This window comes from Aspergillus oryzae, chromosome 1 (assembly GCF_000184455.2).
Source record: "Aspergillus oryzae RIB40 DNA, chromosome 1".
Lineage (NCBI taxonomy): Eukaryota > Fungi > Ascomycota > Eurotiomycetes > Eurotiales > Aspergillaceae > Aspergillus > Aspergillus oryzae.
This window is the reverse complement of record NC_036435.1, coordinates 2,073,350-2,094,044: the sequence shown is the minus strand read 5'-3', so window position 1 is coordinate 2,094,044 and position 20,695 is coordinate 2,073,350. Positions and strand designations below refer to the sequence as shown.

Below are 20,695 nucleotides of genomic sequence, written 5' to 3'. Positions count from 1 at the left end.
ATCCTAGGGAGTTTTAGGCGCCGCAAACGATATCCATGATTTATTGTATAAAGAGAGGTGTAAAAGCAAATCGAAATATACCAATTTTTTTTTTTTTCGTTCCATGACTACTCTCCATATTCGCCCTCGTAACATTCGGATTGTGTCTTTCATGGTTTCGTTGCATCTTCTCCGGCTTCCTCCCATTGTTGAATCCCACTCTAGCATCTTCATCACGTAGTTCCTAGCTAGGGACCTCGGGTTGTGTCTATATATCCCCTCCCGACTGACATGGATTGATGGTTGTTGAAAATCCAAAGACTCAATCCTTTAAGCGTGGGACCCGTCTTTCAGTGGCGGCTTAAACTGGCCGCGGTACCATAGCACTTTTACTGGCTCTTACCGCCTTGCTTGGCCTTTGCACGTTCGCGCTCGCGCTTGGCATAGATCTCAGCAGTGAAAGGGCTACAGAATCGTGGGTCAGTGGGCACGGCATGCATGCTTAGAAGAGATATAGGGGTGTGTTGCGTAAGGGCAAGAATCCAAGGAAAGGCATATCAGACTTACTCCTCCCACTGAAGAGCAAACCAGTACAGAATGAACACCTCGGCGGTCAGGAGGATTCCGGCAACTTTGCCCTTGTAGAGTGCAACACCCAGGAAATTCAGGGTGCTTCCCCAATACATAGGGGAGCCAGTGACATTGAAAGGGAAGCCAGTGACGGGGGCATCCATGAGAATACCGAAATAATCTCCGAGGTAGGTTCCGGTGACGCCTAGGGCATACATGCTGGAAAGAACAAGAACGGATCCCACTGCGAACAAAACGCCGCCCAGAATCGGTTGGTGCACAGGGGCATAATAGGGCTGGCCTTCCAGGGCCAACTGATACACATGGTCACGCACGATTCCCAGGGTAAAGATGGCGATTGCGAGGAAGTAACAACCGTAATATGGATTACCGAATATACGAGTCAGGTAGTGTTTCCGATATTCTACAAGAAATGGCGAGAATTTGGGAACATGAGCTTTCTATACTGATAACATGAATTGGGCCCATAGATTGAGGTTTAGCGGTGCAAAGGGCGGGGGAAAGCCTTGACCAACCGGCACGAGCAACAATGCTAAAAAATGAAAGCTGTGGTCAGTCAACAGTCTCCATAAAGAAGATCGGAGAGAAGAGGAATTTCTCGAGGGAACATGTAGCGAAAACACCTACTTCCAAAAGATTGGGTTGAAAGCGATGGAGAGTGCAGCCCCTATGAGATCAGCCAGGCGAGTTAAGAATCACAGTACAGAAGAGAGTCAAATGCTCAGAGACGTACACTTGAGGGACGATTGAGACAGATCGAGGAAATCCGAAAGAGTAGACATTGTGTAGAAAATTAACCCAGGCTCAGGGTAAAGATGCGATACAGGAGACCGAAAAAAAAGAAGTGGAGAGAGAAGGGAGATTTGAGGTGAGGTGTTGTTGGTGTTGTTGTTGTTGGGAAGTGGAGAGAAAATCATAAATACGTCGACTCAAAAAAAGATAATTTTAAAAATAAAAAAGACGACTAAAGTGGCATGACGTCTTTGCTTTTCTCCGCAAATACGGGAATCGGGATTGATGGATACTAAATGCGGTATTGCGATTGGTAGCACCGGTAGTATTACCTACTTACTAGTACTGGTACTACTAAGTAGTACACAGTATGTAACCTAACCTAGGTACCGTACGGAGTACTACCCTGTAGTACTAGTACTATAGTCTATACGAGTAAGTATGTAGGTATGTACAAACATAAATATGAAGGTACACACTCCGTACCAGAGGTGGTACTGTCATTTGACCCTGGGACCTCGGGATTAACCCAATTGAACCTCCTCACCGCCCGTCAACCACCTTCAGTATGGATTATCGCGGATGATCCAGTATTAGTCCACGTTATCAAGCTCTCCCCTCAAAAAACCTTTCATATGTCTTTGAAAGCTACCTGCCTCTTTGAATCGTCATGAGACAATTCTCATCCATCGTACGAATGCTCCGGGGAAAATGGCCCTGAAGTGTCGTGATATTGTCATACTGGGCACTGGCGTTTTCATTGCTTGGGGGTTGGCTGTACGCTGCCTGCCAGTTTTGCGGTACCTTGGGTATGCCGTCGGATTAGGCATTCTGCTTGCTTCAGTCGCCTTCTTTGGTCTTGTACTCTTCACAACCCGGAGCCCTAACGATGCAGACAACTCCCGATCTCAATGTTTGCCTGTCGCGTTTCTCACTCCCCCCAACTGGCAGGTTGAGACTCAAGGTCTAAAGAAGCGCTCCATCTACAATCCCGTGTCCCTCTACCCGCAATCCTTTATGGTGTCCGAAGGTATCGACGAGCTTCTGGCGCTGGTTACCCGGGATTTCATAGCGTCATGGTACCTTGGTATCAGTCCGAACCCAGCATTCGTGACTGAAGTAGACCGAGTGTTTCGGGCAGCCATTGGAAACCTACGTGATCGGTTACTTGCGGAAGATCTTATATCGCTTATCGTCTCCCGTATATTTCCTATTCTGACCACACATCTTAAAGAGTTCGACGTCGCAGAGCGATCGGTGCGGGGGCGGAATTTGACTCGAAACGTTACCGAATCCGATGAGCTCGACATCGCAATTGCAAGCAAGTATCGCGATGGTCATCTACATCCTGCTGCAGTGCTGTGTCTTTCAGACCAAAAGCTAGTAGAGCAGGAATACCTCAGGAAAGTCACAGTTGGGCTACTGCCTCGATTGTTCCCTGAAACCGTTTTAAGCAGTCGTATCGTTTCAGTTCTAGTGAGAGAACTACTCTCATGCGCTGTGCTCTTCCCTATACTATCCGTTCTATCCGATCCCGACACCTGGAATCAATTGGTGGAGGCCTATGGACGAACAGCTCTTCAGGATCGCAAAACGGTGCGCAAGCTTCGAGCGGCATTGGATGAGCATGCATCGCCGGTGCCTAGGTCAAAACATGGAAATCCATTCCCACGACTCTCGCCAACTGATTCAGAGAGGGCGTTTGAGCGTTTCGTTAGGGCCATCCGGCATTGTAACAATATTTCCGATGCTAGACGATTCAGAGCTCTTGTTGCAAGCCAGTTGAAGCGGGAAAGTATGGTAGAAGGGCAAGATCCCGTCTATCTTCGGCGATTAGAGACGGGAAAAAGAGTTCTTGACCAGAAGGTAGCGAAGCTTTCAGCTCCAGCTAGTAGTCGTGCATCGCACGCCACCGCGGCTACGACGCACTTTCGCCCCCTGAAATCCTCACCAGCTCAAGAGGCGTCCTTGGTGGATGTAATGCATGATGCATCAGGTCTATCTTACTTTATGGAGTTCATGGACCGTCAACAACTTATGTTTCTCGTGCAATTCTGGATTGTGGTTGATGGCTTACGCAACCCACTCGAAGATGACTTTGGTGACGAGACATCCCCAAGTTCCACGACATGGACGGAAACAGATAAAAACGATATGGCTTTAATCAGTGAAACGTATCTGTCGAAACCCCAACTTAAAGTAACGGCCGAGTCGCGTCGAGCTGTGAAAACTTTCTTGAGCGCCGGGAAGCGAGCTACTCCAGAGCAGTATCGCAAAGCTCGGACAGTGATATTGACTACTCAATCTGCGGTATTAGAAGAACTCCAGAATGTCTATTACCCCAAATTCCGACAATCCGATTTATTCTATAAGTATCTCGCTTCAGATGAAACATCTCATTTTGAACCTCATACGGCAGCTGTACCGCATGGGGATGTCACCCCTGCCGCGGAGGTATTTGAGAGACGGCCACTTCCTCCATTGATGGGCCGTACGCCATCTCAACCGGGGTTTAAATCGAAAGACCTGCGCAGGGCTGCCGTTTCCTCAAGCGATGTACGGACTATGGGGAAACTATTTGACGATGACGACACTCCAAGACGCTCCTTAGACTCCGAGCGGTCTGCCCCGTTATTCGATGATGACTATGACACGGACCCTCTTGCGATGTCAACGCAGAGCCTTGGCCGCGACTCGCAAAACGGTGAGAACGATGCGAATCAGAATCAAGTAATTGAAACTATGGAGGCTGCATTGAACGATATCATTACGAACGAGCCGAAAGGTAATAGATTAGAAGATCTCAGATACAATGATGCCTCGTCATCTAGGCTATCCAGCAATGATCGATATCCACAATCACCTCGTAGCTCTGTGGAATCCACACGAGTAGACGACAAAACCAAGCCCAACATCTCTTCTCTAGGGTTGGTGGATGAATCTTCGCGACTCGGCGTTTTTGCTGATGATCTCTTCCCTGACCACCATAAATTTATTGAGGACGAATATGAGGAACCCGCTGAAATAGAGGACAAAGACCCAGCTGATGAAGTCCATGAAGCCCCCCCAGGGGATCTTGGCTTGACGGAAGCGATCGAAGCACTCACGGCAGAGATTGAGAAACTTGGATCCCAGGAATCGGTAGTGGATGCCTTGACGCGGAAAGCTGAGCTCACAAACAATACTGCAGAACTAAGAATTTTACGAAAGTCAAAAGCTAGCATTCAACGGGAAGTCCGCCGCAAGGACATGCAGCGGCAACAGTACATGATCCAAGAAAGTGATAACAGCTTGTATGGTCGTTCAACTGTTCGAATCACGTCTATTGTTGTAGGAAAAGAAGAGGACGGTCGCGAATTTGCAATGTGTACGTAGCTTTCCCCATATGGTGTTGGTTGACTAACGATTGCTCCAGACGTGGTTGAAGTGCAAAGGAATGCTGGAGAGCAAATGCCAGCGGCGTCCTGGGTTGTTGCTCGCAGATATAGTGAGTTCCACGAACTTCACCATAAACTACGCATGAGGTATCCGTCGGTGCGGCACTTAGAATTCCCACGACGACGTATGGTGATGAAGCTTCAACGGGAGTTTTTGCAAAAGCGGCGCCTGGCGCTGGAGGCGTATTTGCAGAAGTTGCTGCTCCTGCCAGAGGTTTGCCGAAGCCGTGACCTACGGTCCTTCCTCTCCCAGCGAGCCATCATCCCACGCGACGAGGCCCCTCGTGATGGAGAGACCAAGGATTTGGTAACCCGGATCTATAATTCGGTTGCTGATGGTATGGATGATTTCCTGGGCAACTTCGGTGTACTCGATCAGCTCTCGACAGCCGGGCAGAATCTCATCTCTGCAGCGACTAGCCAGCAAGCCAGCACTATAACTGACTCAGGGCTAGCGACCGAGGACGCCGTGACTGCAGCCGAAGCCGAGGCAGAGCTGAATGCATTTGAGGACCGAGAATTGGAGCCATTCATCAAACCGATTTGTGATTTGTTCCTAGAGGCCTTCGAGTTAAACAGAGGCAACAACTGGCTCCGGGGACGTGCAGTTGTTGTCGTTCTTCATCAATTACTTGGAGGAACCATCGAACGGAAGGTCCGCGAAGGTGCCCGATCCCTAGCACAGGACGAGTCATTACTTCGATACATTAGCGTAGTCAAGGAGTCCCTGTGGCCAGGTGGCCTCCTGCGTGAAAATAGAATCCGAACGACATCAGAGCGGCTGAAGAGTCGCACCGAAGCTAGCCTGGTATTAGCCACCTTGATCCCGGATATGGCGGGCAATGTAGTTGGACGGACCAATGCTCAAGGAGCCGCGCGGAGAATCTTTGCGACTTTGAACAACCGGCGCCTCAATACTCACTTGATGTACACTATTTTGGATGAGATCGTATTGGTATTGTTTGGGGGTGGTGAAACAGGACGGATGCGATAACTCATGTTTACCTAATTCATGGACGACTGAGGCTCTAGCTATCGTAGTTTCTTCCTCTTTAACGTTTGGTGCGGACCTTAGCGGGTGTCTAGTGAGGCATCACTCTTATAGTCTCTAAGGATAGAAGTCTTTGGACGGCGGTGTACAGTGATAGTGTACCATAATCATAATCATAATCATAAACATAAGAAGAAGAAGAAGAAGAAGAAGAAGAAGAAGAAGAAGAAGAAGAAGAAGAAGAAAAAGAAAGATAATAATCGTAATTATAAAGACTTGCATAATCGCGTTACTGCTAGACTATAGTGCTCTGGGCAGGGGGTTGCCTTTTAACCTCCATCCCAATAAGTAGACTACTAGTAGTCGGGCTGTCAAACTAGGTGGAGTAATATTGAGGTTGAAAAATTAAATCAAGCTACGTGAGGCATCTACATACCGAACAAGCTCTGTAAGTGCTAAGAGGCAAGATGAGAGAAATGATTAAGTCTGGAAAGTACGTCCGGGAAGGAAACAGGAGAGAAACCGTTGGCACTTAGCACACCAGTAGGCATGCCCGTTCTATGCCTCTTCCTTCTTCTTCTTGGACTTCTTACTGGAGGTCTGTGGGACCGTCGTGTTCTTTGTCTGGTGGACGATTAGGCGTGTCCAGCACTCTTCCTTGTCCCACTCAAAACCAGCAAGGTAGGGGTTATCCAATTCATCATCGGCCTGCGCATGAAGAGACGTTCGTCAGTCTCACTCTTGTGACCTACAGTGAATGATAGGGAGTGTGTCTCATCGCAGCCGCAAGGGGAGAGTTATGGCAAGGATATTCGACATACCTTCTTCTTGAACTGCTTGTGGATAGCGTCAAGCGCGTCCTTGATTGTGACTCCCTTGAGATTACGAGCAGTCACCTCCAACCCCAGCGGGAAATGCAAGTCAATCTTCTTCACCGGGGGGTTTACGAGATGGAGTTTGAGGATATCCTTGTCCTCGATTGAAGACGGTGAAGTGTTGAGCTTCCTAGGGAAGACCGAGTTAGCGCAGGACCTATGGTACGCGGACCTAGTTCTTACCACCCGGTCTTTTGCGTTTCAATGGGGAGAGTCAACTCTATCTTCTTCTCCTCTAGAAGACTTCTAGTTAGCGCAGTCCATGGATAGGTGACAGGTGCGCTGAGTTCCAGAAGGGGGTAATTTACCCAAGTCCTTGATGTTCCAGACGCCCTCCGACTGAGATGAGTGGCGCCTGTGAGTCTTTTTTGCCGTCTTGTCGGCCTCTTTCTCCCCCTTAGGAGTTATTGACAAGCCAGCAATGGCAGAATCGACTTTTGTGAGTTCGGCCGACATAGTTGCGATAGGGACGAGTATGGGGAATGATCAAGAGGGTGATCACTGCTGACCAAAGTAAGCGTTGGACGTCATGATAGTGTCAATGTTTAGGAAAGGGTGTATGAAGCTTTTGCATTGATGGTGTAAAGCCAGACGACTGAACCTGGAGAACTTACCAATCTTTGGTAGGTATTGCAGAGTAGGTATGGTTGAGATCCAGGTAGGATGAGAGAAGGGATTAAGAAGATGAGAGGATGAAGGGGAAGAAGGAGAGGAAAGGAGAAGAGAGAAGAAGAAGAAGAAGAAGAAGAGGGGGAGGAAATGCCAGCAGGAGGGAGGGAGGGAGGGCAGGTGACCTGACTGGCCCATCCAAAGTACATGCTGAACGGGTACTATCCATTCATTGTACGATACTATACCAGACGACTAGGGTTCCTCCCATGATACCTACATTAGTACGTCGTACGAGGCGGGGTCATGGAACCCTAACTCTCCATTGAAGTTCGGGATTGGACCTTAAAAAAGGTCGTACCTACTAGTATCCTAGGTACTATCATGGTTTAAGATGAACTGGCTTAATCTTCTGAAAAGAGTTTTCAAGGAGAAAGTAAAGTAGTACTATGTAGATACATACATACATACCTTATAGTACCTACCTACAAATAGTAATGGGTACCGTAAAGAGTAATGCTGATTACGATAGGTATTGCAATCAAGTTAATATGTTATTATAACCTTGTTGTCGTCCGTAGTCAATTAGAGTCGCATAGGATACTACTAGATTGTGGTGATGAGGAAGAGTATTGAGAATTGGAACATCAAGCATTGTTTACCGTTACAATCTTCACCACGAAAGCCTCTTTCAATTCACTGCAAGCAGATAATTGAATCAAAGGTTCGCGAGCTATACTGAAATTCAGCAATGGAATGTATCCGGGAGAACCGGATCACACGACAAGAGCTGACGTCGAGAGCTCCAGAGGTGGTCCACTAAGGCTGCACCCCGCATTCCCGCGCGCTCCACTTGCCCCATCACCTTATACGGAGGAAGTTGATCTTGATTGTTGGAGTGGTGTTGTTGTTGTTGTTGTTTACCCTCCTAGTAAACTAGATCATGATGATAGTAGTGGCGTATACTGCGCATTCTTTATTTATTCTTCTCGAATAGTCATTGACGACATCCATTCTGGTATGCTTCATGGTAACTGGTCGAGATGAAAGTATACCGGTGGTACCAGAATCTCAGGCAACCTTATTTGGAAAACTAGTCCTCGACCCCGTCCAAATTTGGATTTACCCATTGATGGAATGCGTAACAAGAAAGCTTTGCCAGTGGCTTCAAACAGAATCTCACGTGATACCCCAGGGTGGAGCCATGTCAATTGTCTCTCTCTCAGTGTCTCTCTTCTACTAATCAAAGAAGAGATCATTAAATTATAAGATAGTAAGTAGTACTAGCAATGCATATACATTAGATATTCAAGTAGACATCAATATATCTTTTTCATGAGTTGCACCTGAGATCAAGTTATCAGAACTGGTTTTTAACACAGGATGATCGACCTTCATAATAAGAATAATAACAACAACATCACCATTAAAAAAAATGAGACAGTGTGGCCAGATCGGGGTGGGGTGATATATCTCATAGAAAGTGGTGATGTTACAATGATCATATGGTTAGAGAGCGGGGTCACACTCTTGCTAGGTAGGTTCTTTACTAGACGGATCCATCTGCAAAGACCAGTCTTAGTTAGCACTAGCTCCTTCTTGTAAAAGGCCTGTGCCGCTTCTGTTGATCATGTGTACTAATTATTTGCGTGGCAAACAGACAATCGTTCTAGATTGTTACCTGAAGTTTCGGCAACATTGGAACTTGCTATCAGGGACAACCTTTATTCAAGGACATAATATCTTATCCAATTATGAATCATTCAATATAGGAATCTAACTACTTCTATCGCCCAGTTCACACAAGCGTGCATGTTCTCTCTTTGTCAATTAAATACCACGATACCGAAAACATCTTCGGGGGAGGGCGCAGACCTTACAAAGTACAGATTTATTGGATGTACAGAACAGCAAAGGAGAAAGAGAGAGTGGGGGAAATCAGTAGTAGAGCTACTTATTTCGTAATTGACTGTCTTGAATTGTAAGTTTCGAGACAGTCAAGATGACCGTCTGGCTATAAAGGGCTTTTAATCTGGGGTCCAGTTGGCGTAGGGATATCAAGGAAGGATTACTGCCCCTGGTATCCTTCTATCTAGTATCAAGGCAAGTTTTATTTTATATGGGCAATGATACTAAGGCTTCAAAGAATAGCCGATTGCAAACATTTCGAGCATCTAAAGGCCATAGTATGAGACAAAGACGAAGGCATGCTGATACAGATCTCTCACGTACTGGTGCTAATCACTATTGAGGTAACGGGTCGGTGCCCGTGACCCTGTCCTGTAAGGGGCAAGATGCTCCGGAAGCTGACTAAATGGGGGATCCCGTTTGCCATGTTTGAAGGGCGGTGTACAGGGCCCGTGAAGATACTGCCGTATCCTCATTAAGGCATTAATGTGTCGCGGCTGCAGAACGCGCGCCTTCCCAAATCTACGCTGAGCTCTTTCTCTTCTGCCTTATTTCATTGCCAATTCTCTAGTCAACCTTAGTATCTTTGCAGAAATATCTGCAGCGCGTGGTTTACTGGTTTTTCTACAGCTCGATATAAGCCTAGTAATAATTTTCCGACCCGTTCTCACCAAACCCTGTGAAAAGCAAAAGTTCTCATTCGAATGTCGCTCTTCGGTTCTGTCGGCACTACGTCGACAACAGCGGGCCAAACAAACACCACCGGCGACATATCTAAAGATGTCGCTCTCAATTCGCCTCCTGAAGATAGCATTTCTGATCTTCAGTTTTCCCCCGCCAGTGAACATCTTGCGGTAGCTTCTTGGGACAAGAAAGTCCGCATTTATGAGATCAATGATCAGGGACAGAGTGAAGGAAAAGCTCTCTTTGAGCATGAAGCTCCAGTTTTAAGCTGCTGCTGGGCACCGGTAAGCTTAGAAAACCATCGTGCCGCTTCATTTCTCAAGCTAACTGACCTTTTTCGCTCTCTAGGATGGAACTAAAGTAGTAGGCGCTGGTGCCGATAAGGCTGCACGCATGCTCGATCTCGCTGCAAATGCTACGACCCCCGTCCAGGTCGCAGCTCACGATGCTCCGATCAAATGCTGCCAGATGATTCCGAATCCTGCTGGAGGTACACCCCTCCTAGTGACCGGCTCGTGGGACAAGACAGTCAAATACTGGGATCTACGGCAATCGACCCCGATCGCCACGGTAGAATGTCAGGAGCGTGTCTACACCATGGATGTCAAGAACAAGCTGCTAGTGGTTGGAACTGCAGACCGATACATTAACATCATCAATCTCGACAATCCCACCAAATTCTACAAAACTATGCAATCCCCTCTCAAGTGGCAGACGCGAGTAGTCAGCTGCTTCACAGATGCTACGGGGTTTGCTGTTGGCAGTATCGAGGGCCGCTGTGCTATTCAGTACGTGGAGGACAAGGACTCTAGCTCGAACTTCAGCTTCAAATGTCATCGAGAGACACCCCCAAACCAACGCGACATCAATAACATCTATTCCGTCAATGCTATCTCTTTCCACCCGGTTCATGGCACTTTCAGCACCGCTGGCAGCGATGGAACCTTTCACTTCTGGGACAAAGACGCCAAACATCGCCTAAAGGGATATCCCTCAGTAGGGGGGACCATCTCCAGCACCGCATTCAACCGCAATGGCAATATATTTGCCTACTCTGTGAGCTACGACTGGAGCAAAGGCTACTCGGCCAACACCCAACAGCTTCCTAATAAAGTAATGCTTCATCCAGTTGCTCAAGAAGAGGTGAAGCCCAGGCCTGGTACCAGGAAGAGGTAATATAATCTTATCCGGGGTATGAAGTTGGCGCAGTTGGGGGTTTGGTGTGGTCGGCGTCAGCCTTAGGTTGATATCTAGCGAACTTTCGAGTCCCTTGTCCACGATATGAATGGACAGTGGTCGACAGCTCCCTCCCTGCGTTAATCTCGTGAGGGTTTGGCTGTTTTATCTTTCATGTTATTATCCCCGATTTATGTACCTTTTTACTTTTTCCTTTGGGAATGCATATGAGCGAATTAATCTATGATATCTTTGCATGTTTACAAATGCTCGTGGATGAATGCATTCCAGTTCCATGAGCAGGAAACAGTAGACCAATGTCGTAGTTCTCATCGCTTTGGAAAGCTGAAACGTAGAGGGTGCTGCCTGTAGACCAAAAGAAGAAAAGAAAAGAAAGGAAGGAAAGGGAAAAGGCCCTGGAACTTGTGTAGGTATTTTGGATAGAAGTGGAATAAATTCCCTATTAATTCAGCGTGTCCAGGAAGTTGTCCCTGCGTCTTTTTGCTTGGATGTTTCGTACGCTCCATCAGATCGGATGGTGGTCACCATGAGTGGATGAGAGATGTCAAAAGTGGGGTGGATTACTTCTGATCGGAGAAGGTGGGAAGAAAGTAGGAATTGTGGCAGAAAAAGAAACAACAATTCTATATGCTTCAGGTCACAAAACACTTCCACAATTCAGTATAAGTCCGGAACTCTTTTCTTGACTACTGATCGGTTCCGAAATCCATTCCTTCTCGCTTTTTCCCTTCTTTGCTATCGTTAAACACCCATTCCCCCCCTCACTTCCAGGAGGTTATCCATATGGAAAACAACTTACTCGAAGGTCTCCTCGACCTGGAGGAAGAATTTTACAGGGAAGGCTATGACTTAGGAGCTGCCGATGGCGCGCAGGCTGGCTACACCGAAGGTAGTGTATTCGCTGTCGAGAAGGGCTTTGAGAAATTCCTCGAAATAGGAAGGCTCTACGGTAAAGCTCTGGTTTGGTCACACAGACAAGCCGAGCTAGACTCTTCCAACATGAGGGATCCTCCCCAGATGTCTCAATTACCTAGTGAGAAGGATGAAGATTATTTGGAGCCATCTGTCTGCAGAGAGATGTCGAGCGTTCCGCCCAGCTCCAGGCTAGCGAAGAATGTCGACACGCTTCTTGAATTGGTTGACCCGGCATCTTTACCCATGCAAAACACGGAGGAAGCCGTTATTGACGTGGATGAGCGTCTGAAGGGTGCGCTCATCAAGGCCAAGCTTATCCAGCGCGCGCTGGGCGAGCGAGAAGATGCATGCGATATACACCCTAATGCAAGAGACATTCCCCAACAGAAAAGCTCTGGGGATGGAACTGGCAGCATTGAAGACATCAGCTCCCTGAAACTCCGCCAATGAAGGACGTTGTTTCCAAAACCATCCTCCTCATTATCCCTAACTAGGCCGCTCATACCCAGCCACCGGTACCCTTCGGAGTATCTCCGATAGAGCAGCCAACGATGATGACATCTCTTACTCGTCTCCATTTCTCTTCATCACGGCTCCGGGTAATAAGGGTGAATTGGATTGTCAAGCTTGGAGGTCGATCATTGCTCCACAAATCTTTGGTCCCCCCCCCCCCCCCCCCCCGGCGCCCCGATTTCTCAATTGGCCTTTTGGGATGGCAATCCAAGGCCACTTCCCGGTCTCGCGTCATGTCTGTCGGAATTACGGTCCTATCGGTGTGACCCCTCGGTTGTTCCTCCCTTTAGTTGCGCTGGTTTCACCGGGAACTGGAGTCTTTAAATGAAAATGTGCGTTTTATCTGCATGTGTATGTGAATTTGTTCATGCTTTCTTTGTAAGAAGAGTGTATATAGAAAATAAGACGTCACGGTCGGCTCGGACTGTCACTTGAGCCAACTCCTCCTTTTGTTCTTTATAATCCACATCTCCTCATATATTTGATCCTTAGTCCTCGTGTATCTCTCCGGCCATGGCGTGGCTGCAGATTCTGGGTCTTGTATTATCTGGGCTCACTCACGCTCAGACTGGAGTGACGTCCCCCATTGCAGAGGCATGCGGCCCTTCAATGGTATGCATCAATCGCTATGCCAATGTGTTGCCGTAAGTCTATTGCAAGGTTTAATCGAGCAGGACCGGTTCTGAAGGTTGACCAGATATCATTTCTTTCGAAACGTCTCTACTATGGATGACATATCTATTTTTGGTGATACCACAGTCGCCAGTGGTACTTTGCTAGAGGGTGTCAACTCGGCCAATTTTCTGGTATATGATAGGGAAAGGGGTCTAGAGATCCTGGGTGCCAACCCAAGTTATAAGTTCATGTTTGCCGTCTCCGAAGCTGTCCACGAGGCTCCTGTGTATATCGCATCGCAGAATAAACTCTACCTATCTCAGTTGGCTCCCCCCCCTGGCTATCTCCCCCAGCTCGTCGTGGATCTGAATGAAGACCCGCCCACACTGTCCGAGTACCTCTCTGACCCTCCTGTCTATGCGCCTAACGGAGGTACCTTTCATGATGGCAAAATCATCTGGGGAGCATCCGGCGGTAACCGATCAATTGGAGGGAGTGAGCAGCGCATCTCTTTGAGGACACTGGACCCGGAGACCAATAAGTCGGTCACCCTGATAAATAATTACTTCGGTTATTATTTCAATACCATCGACGACCTGGCAGTGCATCCCAAGACAGGGGACATTTGGTTCACAGATCCTCGTTAGCTGCCCATTGTGTGTTTACTCGACATTAAACTGTCAGCTGACCCGTTGAACAGAGTACTCGTGGTTCAATGCTCTCACCGACACACCCCCCCAGCTTCCAAGTGCTAGTTACAGGTACAATGCCTCATCGGGCGCGGTTTTCGTGATTGATGACTCTATTGGCCAGCCGAATGGCATTGCGTTTAGCCCGGGAGGCTCAGTCGTCTATATCACCGACACTGCCGCTGTGAGCGCGCCAGTCGATCCCCAATATGGCCATCCTGGCAGTATATTCAATGCCACCCAACGCAGGTAAGGAACATGGTCAGTCATGTCAGAAGGTCAAGACACTGACGGAGACATTCCCGGTCAATGTAGGACCGTTTATGCCTTTGACGTAAGCGAGGATGGTACCAGCGCTTACAACAAGCGACCTATCTATATGGCCTCTGGATTCGTCCCGGACGGCTTGAAGGTAGCAGCCAACGGATACATTGTGGCAGGCGTCGGACGAGGTGTTGATGTACTTGATCCCTCTGGTCAACTTCTTTTGACTATCCAGACAAACTATACCGTTCAGAATTTTGCCTGGACTGGCCCCGAACTCAAGACACTCTGGCTTATGGGTAATGGAGGGATCAGTAAAGTTGAGTGGCAACTTGAAGGACAGGAGCTAAGGTGAATCTGAAGACCGGGAAACGCGAGACGCCAACAGTTAACATTGTATGTTGGTGTTTTGGTTAAGACAACCTAACCATAGATATTGGCTTTTGGTCGGGCAGGAACATGCTGATTGTATTAGAGTTTACGGTCGTTCGCGGTATTCTACAAACACAGACATACAGAGACACACACATGGATATTTTTTGGACTGCCTGGTCGGTATTGCATTATTCCTTAATCCAAGTGATAGAGTTTCAGACATCACCCGTGATAGGGTCTGTCATCCGCATCGTAGTATAGTAATGGATCGAAGCGTGCTAGAAGCCATCACCCATACTACTGTTAGCACTCAGAGGGAGAGAAACAAAAGGGAAACTATTGCTCCAAGCCACGGACCGCCATGGAAAATGCTCCTTCCTTGGTCTTATGGCCACCGATGAAACCGCTGGCATGGACAAAAACTGCACCCTCAGGAATCTTGGGCTTGCCGGTTTTCTCGGCTTCTGCGGCCATAACACCGTCGAGATCTGCATCGCGAACACCACGCCAGGTCTCTGGCAGAGGTTTCCTGGACACAAAGCTAGTTTCATTCACTGACACGCACTGCACGCGCCATTTAGATCCTTCAGTAGCACTCTCAGGGTAGAGAACGTAATAGACCTCTTCTTCGGACTTGGGCTTATCGGATTCCGACGCTTCCTTTTCGAAGTTATACAAGTGCTCTTTCCATGGCACACCGCCCTGAGGGAGAACGATGATACGGCCGGAAGGATGAACATCACGGCGGGAACGGTAGGAGTTTCCCACAGTAGTGCGTGCAGGTAACCAGGAAGTACTGGCGTGGTGCAGTTTGCGAGTGAAAACGTTTCCAATAAAGGTACTTGCTCGACCAAAGAGACTGTCTTCATCCTGAGGCTCCCCGGGCGGGCAGGTCGGATCGGGGTTGTTCATGTCACCCACCACCGATGTGATGGTGATGGCACCATCCTTGAAGCGCTTCTCGAGATTAGCAGCAGATATTTCAGCGGGATCATAGGCTGAAATGCCATTGTCGTTGGCATCGATGGCTTCGATGAAATCTGTGTACAGTTTTTCGTACAGTAAGTTCACGTCGTGGTGATCCACCGGCAATGACGTGTGTTCAGCAATGATCGCTCGACCGAAATGCATGTATACTAAGCCCGCCGAGGACAATTTGGTAGTGTGGTTAGGGAAGGTCGTGGAAAAGCTACGCTGATGGTGATCATAACGGTTGTTCGCGGGGTCATATTCTCCACCAACGTCGACGACAGTGTGGCAGGTTGCTAGCTGCACCGGATCTCTGGTACGGATGAGGGGAGAGGCAGAATAGGTGGGGAGTTGTCGGAGAAGATAGACCGCGAGGGCCTCGTCGGCATGAAAATGGCCGCTGAGAGATGTGTATCAGTAATGAGGGGCCTGTCATTGGAGATGTGAAGTTCAAGTGAGTGAGTACCTATGAGTCCCAATCAAGGGAGAAGAGGTCTTGATTTTCTTTGCGATAGTCTCGTCGGCCATTCTGAATAATTGTCGGAATCGCAGCATCCAACAATGTTTTGTAAGTGCACAGGTTCAAATTGGAAAGAGACGCTGATATGGACCCCAATCTGATTACAGGGACGGTACTATGTATGGTACTGAACCTATTCTAGACTAGACCATATACGGAAGATTCCCTGATACAAATATGGTTAATTAGGGCTCCCATCGGAGGGCTTTCGAAAAGCATGTGAGAGCCAGTGCCAAAGCAACGCTATTCCGAAACTAGTAATGGTATTCAGTCCCCTGCACTGCAGTGGAACCCTGAGACTGGCCTGGGTGGTCCAGACTAGATCTAACTACTAGTACGGAGTAGTACATAGGCTTATGCCCTGACAAGTTTTGCTTGATTAGGTTGGGCGGGATATAGATATATATACTGTATAGAAACGGAAGAAAGAGTTTAAAAGGAGAAGAAATAGAAAGGAAGGAAAAGAAGAATGTTCGCAAGCCCTTCTGACTGTAATATTATTAGCAGAGAGTTCCTTGTTATCGGTGTCTTCACCGCCGTTGGAGAAAGAAGAGGTACGGAGTACAGCGGTAGGTACCTCTATGTATATGTACTCCGTAAAGTTCGTACTATGGTAGGACAGAGTAGGTACCCAACTATTTCTGATTCCTATTCATTCTGTTTTGCTCGCCTCCCTTGCTAATCATACCCCGGTGTGTATGTGCCACTAAACGCTTTACCGGCGATTGAATGTTAATACTACTCTGGAGTATAATCATCCAAAAAGCTGGCTTTAGTCTGGGTCGTACCTTTTTTTTTTTTCCCATTACAACTGCCACGTGAAAATCATCATATTCTGACCCGCCTGGAAAGTAAGAAAGCGAGATAAGATCAGGAACGTCCACCAGAATAAAAGGGGAAACTTATTTCGCGCGGGAATAGGAAGAAGAAGAATAATAATAATTACAGATTTCTAATACAACAACCCCCGAAAAATTGTAGAGAAAAGATAAGAGGAACATCACTCTCATTCTCTTTTAAGATTGATTCATGCGTATCTTTTAAGGGGCTTTATTTTCTTCTCTTCGTTTTCTTTTCTTTATTTTCATTTTTATCTTTATTTTATTTTTATTTCATTTTTATTTTTATTTTATCTTTATTTTTTTATTTTTATTTTTTTTTGTCACCGGGTTGATTCGTTTTTCCAACGTTCGCATCATTACTGGGAGAGTTTCTCCGCTCAAACTTACATCGCGTCAGTTTTGCTCCATTATCATCCAACTCTCAACGGCTCCTTTTGTTACTTCCCCCTCCCCTCCTCCTGTGTATAACTTTACACTCGTGTCTGATCCCCACCGTCCGATGTGGCTCTTCCGGGTTCTCTCGTCCGCCTTTTTCCTGTCCGTGACCGTTTCTTCCATCCCTCTGGCCTTCGATGTAGGTGGAAAGACATGCGGTCTGGCCTTTTCTCTATCTCTAGCCACCTTCTATTTCCTGTTTTCCCTCCTTAAACTCACCACCCCCGAACGCTCATGGCTACGTGCCTCTCTGATCACCATTATTCGATCAACTCAATGGATCATAATTCCGGTCTTGTTGATTTGGTCGCTGAACCGCTTTTCGATCGATGCAGATAACACAACAGGATGGGCGGAACGAACCTTTACCGGCAAGCGAGCGCAGAACACGTCTGTTCAAGCATGGCTCTTTGGGCCAGGTGGGTTGGTGGAGTCGGTAACTATAGGAAACTGGGATAACCTCTTGCGATGGTCGACGCCGGTCTTCCAGCTTGTAGAAGGGTTCTGCAGTTTGTTAGTGATACAAGCTGCAGGGCAGATCACTCGCTGGCTTGTCAACCGAGGTGGTCGCAGTGATAGCTGGATGGTACGTATCCGTCATTACCTCTACTTCTGCGTCTTCGTCGTTCTACCTTGTTTCGTTGTTGCATGAGACTATGACTAAAGATATGGCAGATCGGCCTTCTGGTGTTCTCCGGGTCCGCCATCTCGAGCGCAGTATACTTTCTTTGGCGTGTTTTGCAGTTCCCTGGGATTTCCAATGTAGATGCTGCCTTAATTGGGGTGTCGATCACATGTGCGGTGATCTTGTGCGCGTGGGGGATTGGCAGTGGCCGTGGGAATCCAGTGGAAAGCTCTCTCCTGTTCGCGTATATCGTACTGTGCATCTATCAGATATTCACAGATTACCAACCTTCTTATCCTGTTGAACAGGCTCCCTCGCCCGCGCAAGCTGGGGACTTTCCCCCACTGCCGCCGATCTTCATGGCCTCCTACACCACTTTGCTGCACGCTCTGTCTCTTTTGCCCTCCATTATACATGCAGCCTTCAATGTGATCTCTGCGGTCTTTGGGGCCGTAACCCCCTCTGTCCTGATCTCACTCGCATACCGTATCTGTGTGCTATATGCATCCACTCGGATCATCCCTGCCGTCCGTGAATCAGGTGCACGCGCTCTCTCGCAAGAAGCATCGTTGGATGACTCCGATGCCGCTGGCCAGTTCCTGGGTCTCCTCAGCTACTTTTCTCCATCAATCTTGATTGCGGTTTATACCAGTCTCTTGATGCAACACTTCGCCTCTACTTCTCAGGCGATGGGCGGTAATGGAGAGTGGTGGAGCAGCCAAAGGGGCGGCGGCGGCAATCTTTGGCGATGGGTCAACTTAGCCTGCACTATGGCTTTGTACGCTGTGGAACTATGGCTTGGCGAAAACGATGATTTGGATTCGGGATTAGCTAGCCATTGGAAGACCGACTGAGAACAGTGATGGACCATTTGGTGGCATTATGTCCATTTCACACGCGAGACAGTGCAATATGGCTTCGACGCGTCGGTGCAGGGGACTTATCTCGTCAATGTGAAGTCATGCTAATATTGAGAGTCTCTTTTGGGCACCGACTGTCGGCTGGATGCCTACTGAAGGAAATGGCAGGGTCATGGTGTAGCGTAACTCTTCGGTACTTCAAGACCAAATCAGAGACGGACCAGCACTTTTACGTTCGCGTCCGGACGGCACGCCATTGCCACAGCACGAAACTCTTGCTTCATTAGGGGCACCTGAATGCATGGCTTATCACCAATATTCTCCCGCATTTGAGCCTGTTGGAGTGCCTGACGACAATACCTTTTGAGTCCTGACGGCCGTGGTGCCCTGCAGGTGTCAATAATACCCTTCACAAATCAACCGCAAGACGAGGATGTGTATATACCCGCGGAACCATAGTTTGCAAGCATATATGCTTCGATAAGTCTGGAACTATTTACCCTAGAAGATGCCCGCCACACCGGAGTCGAATCTGCCTCGTTTTGTCCATGCGCGTTGTTTACCTGAAGAACTAGTGACCCTCTCTTTTTTTTTTCTTGGTAATAGCTATATTTCTACTTGATCTATCTCACGTCCACATGCTTTGCTGTCCTCCCCTTGCCCCTTTCTCTTGTTTGTGCCCATTTTCTGGCATGTTGGTTTTGCTGATATACCCTCTCATCATTCATTGCTTCAGTATCTCCCACCCAAATTTCTCTCTCTCTCTCTCTGTCTCTCTCTTCTTTCTTCTAAAAAAGAAAGAAAATTAAAGAATCAAAAGGCCCTTTTTCTTTCTTTTCTTCTCACTTTCCCTTTCCCCTTCGCTACTAATGTTGGGACCCATGTTCCCAATCTAGGAATTGTATCACTATGCAAATGGTCGTCTATTCATGTACAATGCTGTTTTATATGGATAGTCAGATTTGATTTCTGTCTAAGGTGAAACTAGTGGTTAGCAGTATCATCTGACCTCTACAAACTTATTTCAAACCCAAGGCGTCAGACAACAGGCTGCTTCACGGAAGCCACATTTCGGTCGTTCTCCATGCCGTCTTCATTACAGGCATCTCAATCGCTCTGAACTACGCCGGTGCAAATATGACCTGGCTTCGTTATTTTCCTTTTCATAGAGCCCCACAGACCCTTGTATCAGACATGTCTCCTTCTCAACCTTTGACATGTGGCATGTCATAAATTGATTGGCTACGTGCTGGTTTGCAGAAGTTGCTAAGTCTATATCCATGGGTCCTATACATTATTCATCGATCGTGGACGTACTGCTCGTCTTACTGCTACCACCGGATCAATGAAGAGACAGTTATATCGGGATTATGCCTACATCCACTCGGCTGACCTGTCCAGTTGATACAATGCTATGGGCTTTTCATAGTGGGAGGTATCATATCATTCTTGTTTGAAAAAAGTTTGACCAACGAATAACATATGGCCGAACATGCGCAAAATATCGTGAAAGGAGAGGAGGGAATGCAGGGTACCTAGAGTATAAGCAGTCGTAATAAAAGGAGCATTTTCAGAGGTACTGAGCGTGATGTCGCCAGTGACATATTCAGATATAGACCAACTTAAAAATCGGAAGGGTGAGAACGAGTAGCCTCGAGCACGAAGAACATGCGAAAAATATGTAACCTGAGATATAAACAGAGAATAATAACGGCACATGTCGAAGCCAGGACACAACTCATGCACAGCAGACTGCGCAAGTCTGGCTAGTGGGAACCAGCCCAAGAAGAATGCATTGCTGCAAATCTCAAACAGGACTAGAGACACCAGTGGGGATAACTGTTTCAGTTAGGGAGACTAAGTCACCAGATACACTGGAATTCTCCAGTCGGCTTCCAACCCTCTTTCCTTCTAACTTCCGCAACAGTGAAGCACAAGCTACTTGAAACAGCATCTCGCGCGTACCAACCCTCACCCCGCTCTCAAAGAAAGATAAGAAAAGGTATGAAGAGAAATCAGTAAAAAAGTTTAGTGGGGAGGGCGAGGGTAGGGTAGCTTCGTGACAACATC

General features: G+C 47.6%; 9 protein-coding genes across 9 annotated transcripts; 6 read left to right on the top strand and 3 right to left on the bottom strand.

Annotated features, from left to right (window-relative positions):
• Positions 1 to 368: 368 nt before the first annotated feature.
• Positions 369 to 1,352, bottom strand: AO090005001620 (bifunctional phosphatidyl-N-methylethanolamine N-methyltransferase/phosphatidyl-N-dimethylethanolamine N-methyltransferase; the record flags this gene model as incomplete). The annotated part of the gene is made up of 5 exons (XM_001818473.3): positions 369 to 444; positions 547 to 973; positions 1,086 to 1,102; positions 1,198 to 1,237; positions 1,304 to 1,352. 5 exons carry the CDS (start codon positions 1,350 to 1,352, stop codon positions 369 to 371), a joined length of 609 nt encoding a protein of 202 aa, XP_001818525.1.
• A 661-nt stretch (positions 1,353 to 2,013) lies between these two features.
• On the top strand, positions 2,014 to 5,733 carry rgsC (putative intermediate filament protein (Mdm1); the record flags this gene model as incomplete). The annotated part of the gene is made up of 3 exons (XM_023236644.1): positions 2,014 to 3,793; positions 4,103 to 4,669; positions 4,718 to 5,733. 3 exons carry the CDS (start codon positions 2,014 to 2,016, stop codon positions 5,731 to 5,733), a joined length of 3,363 nt encoding a protein of 1,120 aa, XP_023089441.1.
• A 555-nt stretch (positions 5,734 to 6,288) lies between these two features.
• On the bottom strand, positions 6,289 to 7,061 carry AO090005001622 (uncharacterized protein; the record flags this gene model as incomplete). The annotated part of the gene is made up of 4 exons (XM_001818475.3): positions 6,289 to 6,438; positions 6,552 to 6,735; positions 6,789 to 6,840; positions 6,914 to 7,061. 4 exons carry the CDS (start codon positions 7,059 to 7,061, stop codon positions 6,289 to 6,291), a joined length of 534 nt encoding a protein of 177 aa, XP_001818527.1.
• A 909-nt stretch (positions 7,062 to 7,970) lies between these two features.
• On the top strand, positions 7,971 to 8,457 carry AO090005001623 (uncharacterized protein; the record flags this gene model as incomplete). The annotated part of the gene is made up of 3 exons (XM_023236633.1): positions 7,971 to 8,145; positions 8,212 to 8,232; positions 8,312 to 8,457. 3 exons carry the CDS (start codon positions 7,971 to 7,973, stop codon positions 8,455 to 8,457), a joined length of 342 nt encoding a protein of 113 aa, XP_023089442.1.
• Positions 8,458 to 9,826: 1,369 nt separating this feature from the next.
• On the top strand, positions 9,827 to 10,982 carry sonA (putative nuclear pore complex protein (SonA); the record flags this gene model as incomplete). Its single annotated transcript, XM_001818477.1, has 2 exons — positions 9,827 to 10,090; positions 10,155 to 10,982. The coding sequence occupies 2 exons, from the start codon at positions 9,827 to 9,829 to the stop codon at positions 10,980 to 10,982; spliced, it is 1,092 nt and encodes a 363-aa protein (XP_001818529.1).
• An 804-nt stretch (positions 10,983 to 11,786) lies between these two features.
• Positions 11,787 to 12,368, top strand: AO090005001625 (Yae1 family protein; the record flags this gene model as incomplete). Its single annotated transcript, XM_001818478.3, has 1 exon — positions 11,787 to 12,368. One exon carries the CDS (start codon positions 11,787 to 11,789, stop codon positions 12,366 to 12,368), a length of 582 nt encoding a protein of 193 aa, XP_001818530.1.
• A 576-nt stretch (positions 12,369 to 12,944) lies between these two features.
• Positions 12,945 to 14,354, top strand: AO090005001626 (SMP-30/gluconolactonase/LRE family protein; the record flags this gene model as incomplete). Its single annotated transcript, XM_001818479.3, has 4 exons — positions 12,945 to 13,075; positions 13,129 to 13,688; positions 13,747 to 13,984; positions 14,051 to 14,354. 4 exons carry the CDS (start codon positions 12,945 to 12,947, stop codon positions 14,352 to 14,354), a joined length of 1,233 nt encoding a protein of 410 aa, XP_001818531.1.
• Positions 14,355 to 14,710: 356 nt separating this feature from the next.
• Positions 14,711 to 15,871, bottom strand: AO090005001627 (MYG1 family protein; the record flags this gene model as incomplete). The annotated part of the gene is made up of 2 exons (XM_001818480.3): positions 14,711 to 15,743; positions 15,810 to 15,871. The coding sequence occupies 2 exons, from the start codon at positions 15,869 to 15,871 to the stop codon at positions 14,711 to 14,713; spliced, it is 1,095 nt and encodes a 364-aa protein (XP_001818532.3).
• Positions 15,872 to 17,204: 1,333 nt separating this feature from the next.
• On the top strand, positions 17,205 to 18,619 carry AO090005001628 (ICE2 family protein; the record flags this gene model as incomplete). The annotated part of the gene is made up of 2 exons (XM_001818481.3): positions 17,205 to 17,726; positions 17,816 to 18,619. The coding sequence occupies 2 exons, from the start codon at positions 17,205 to 17,207 to the stop codon at positions 18,617 to 18,619; spliced, it is 1,326 nt and encodes a 441-aa protein (XP_001818533.1).
• Positions 18,620 to 20,695: the final 2,076 nt, after the last annotated feature.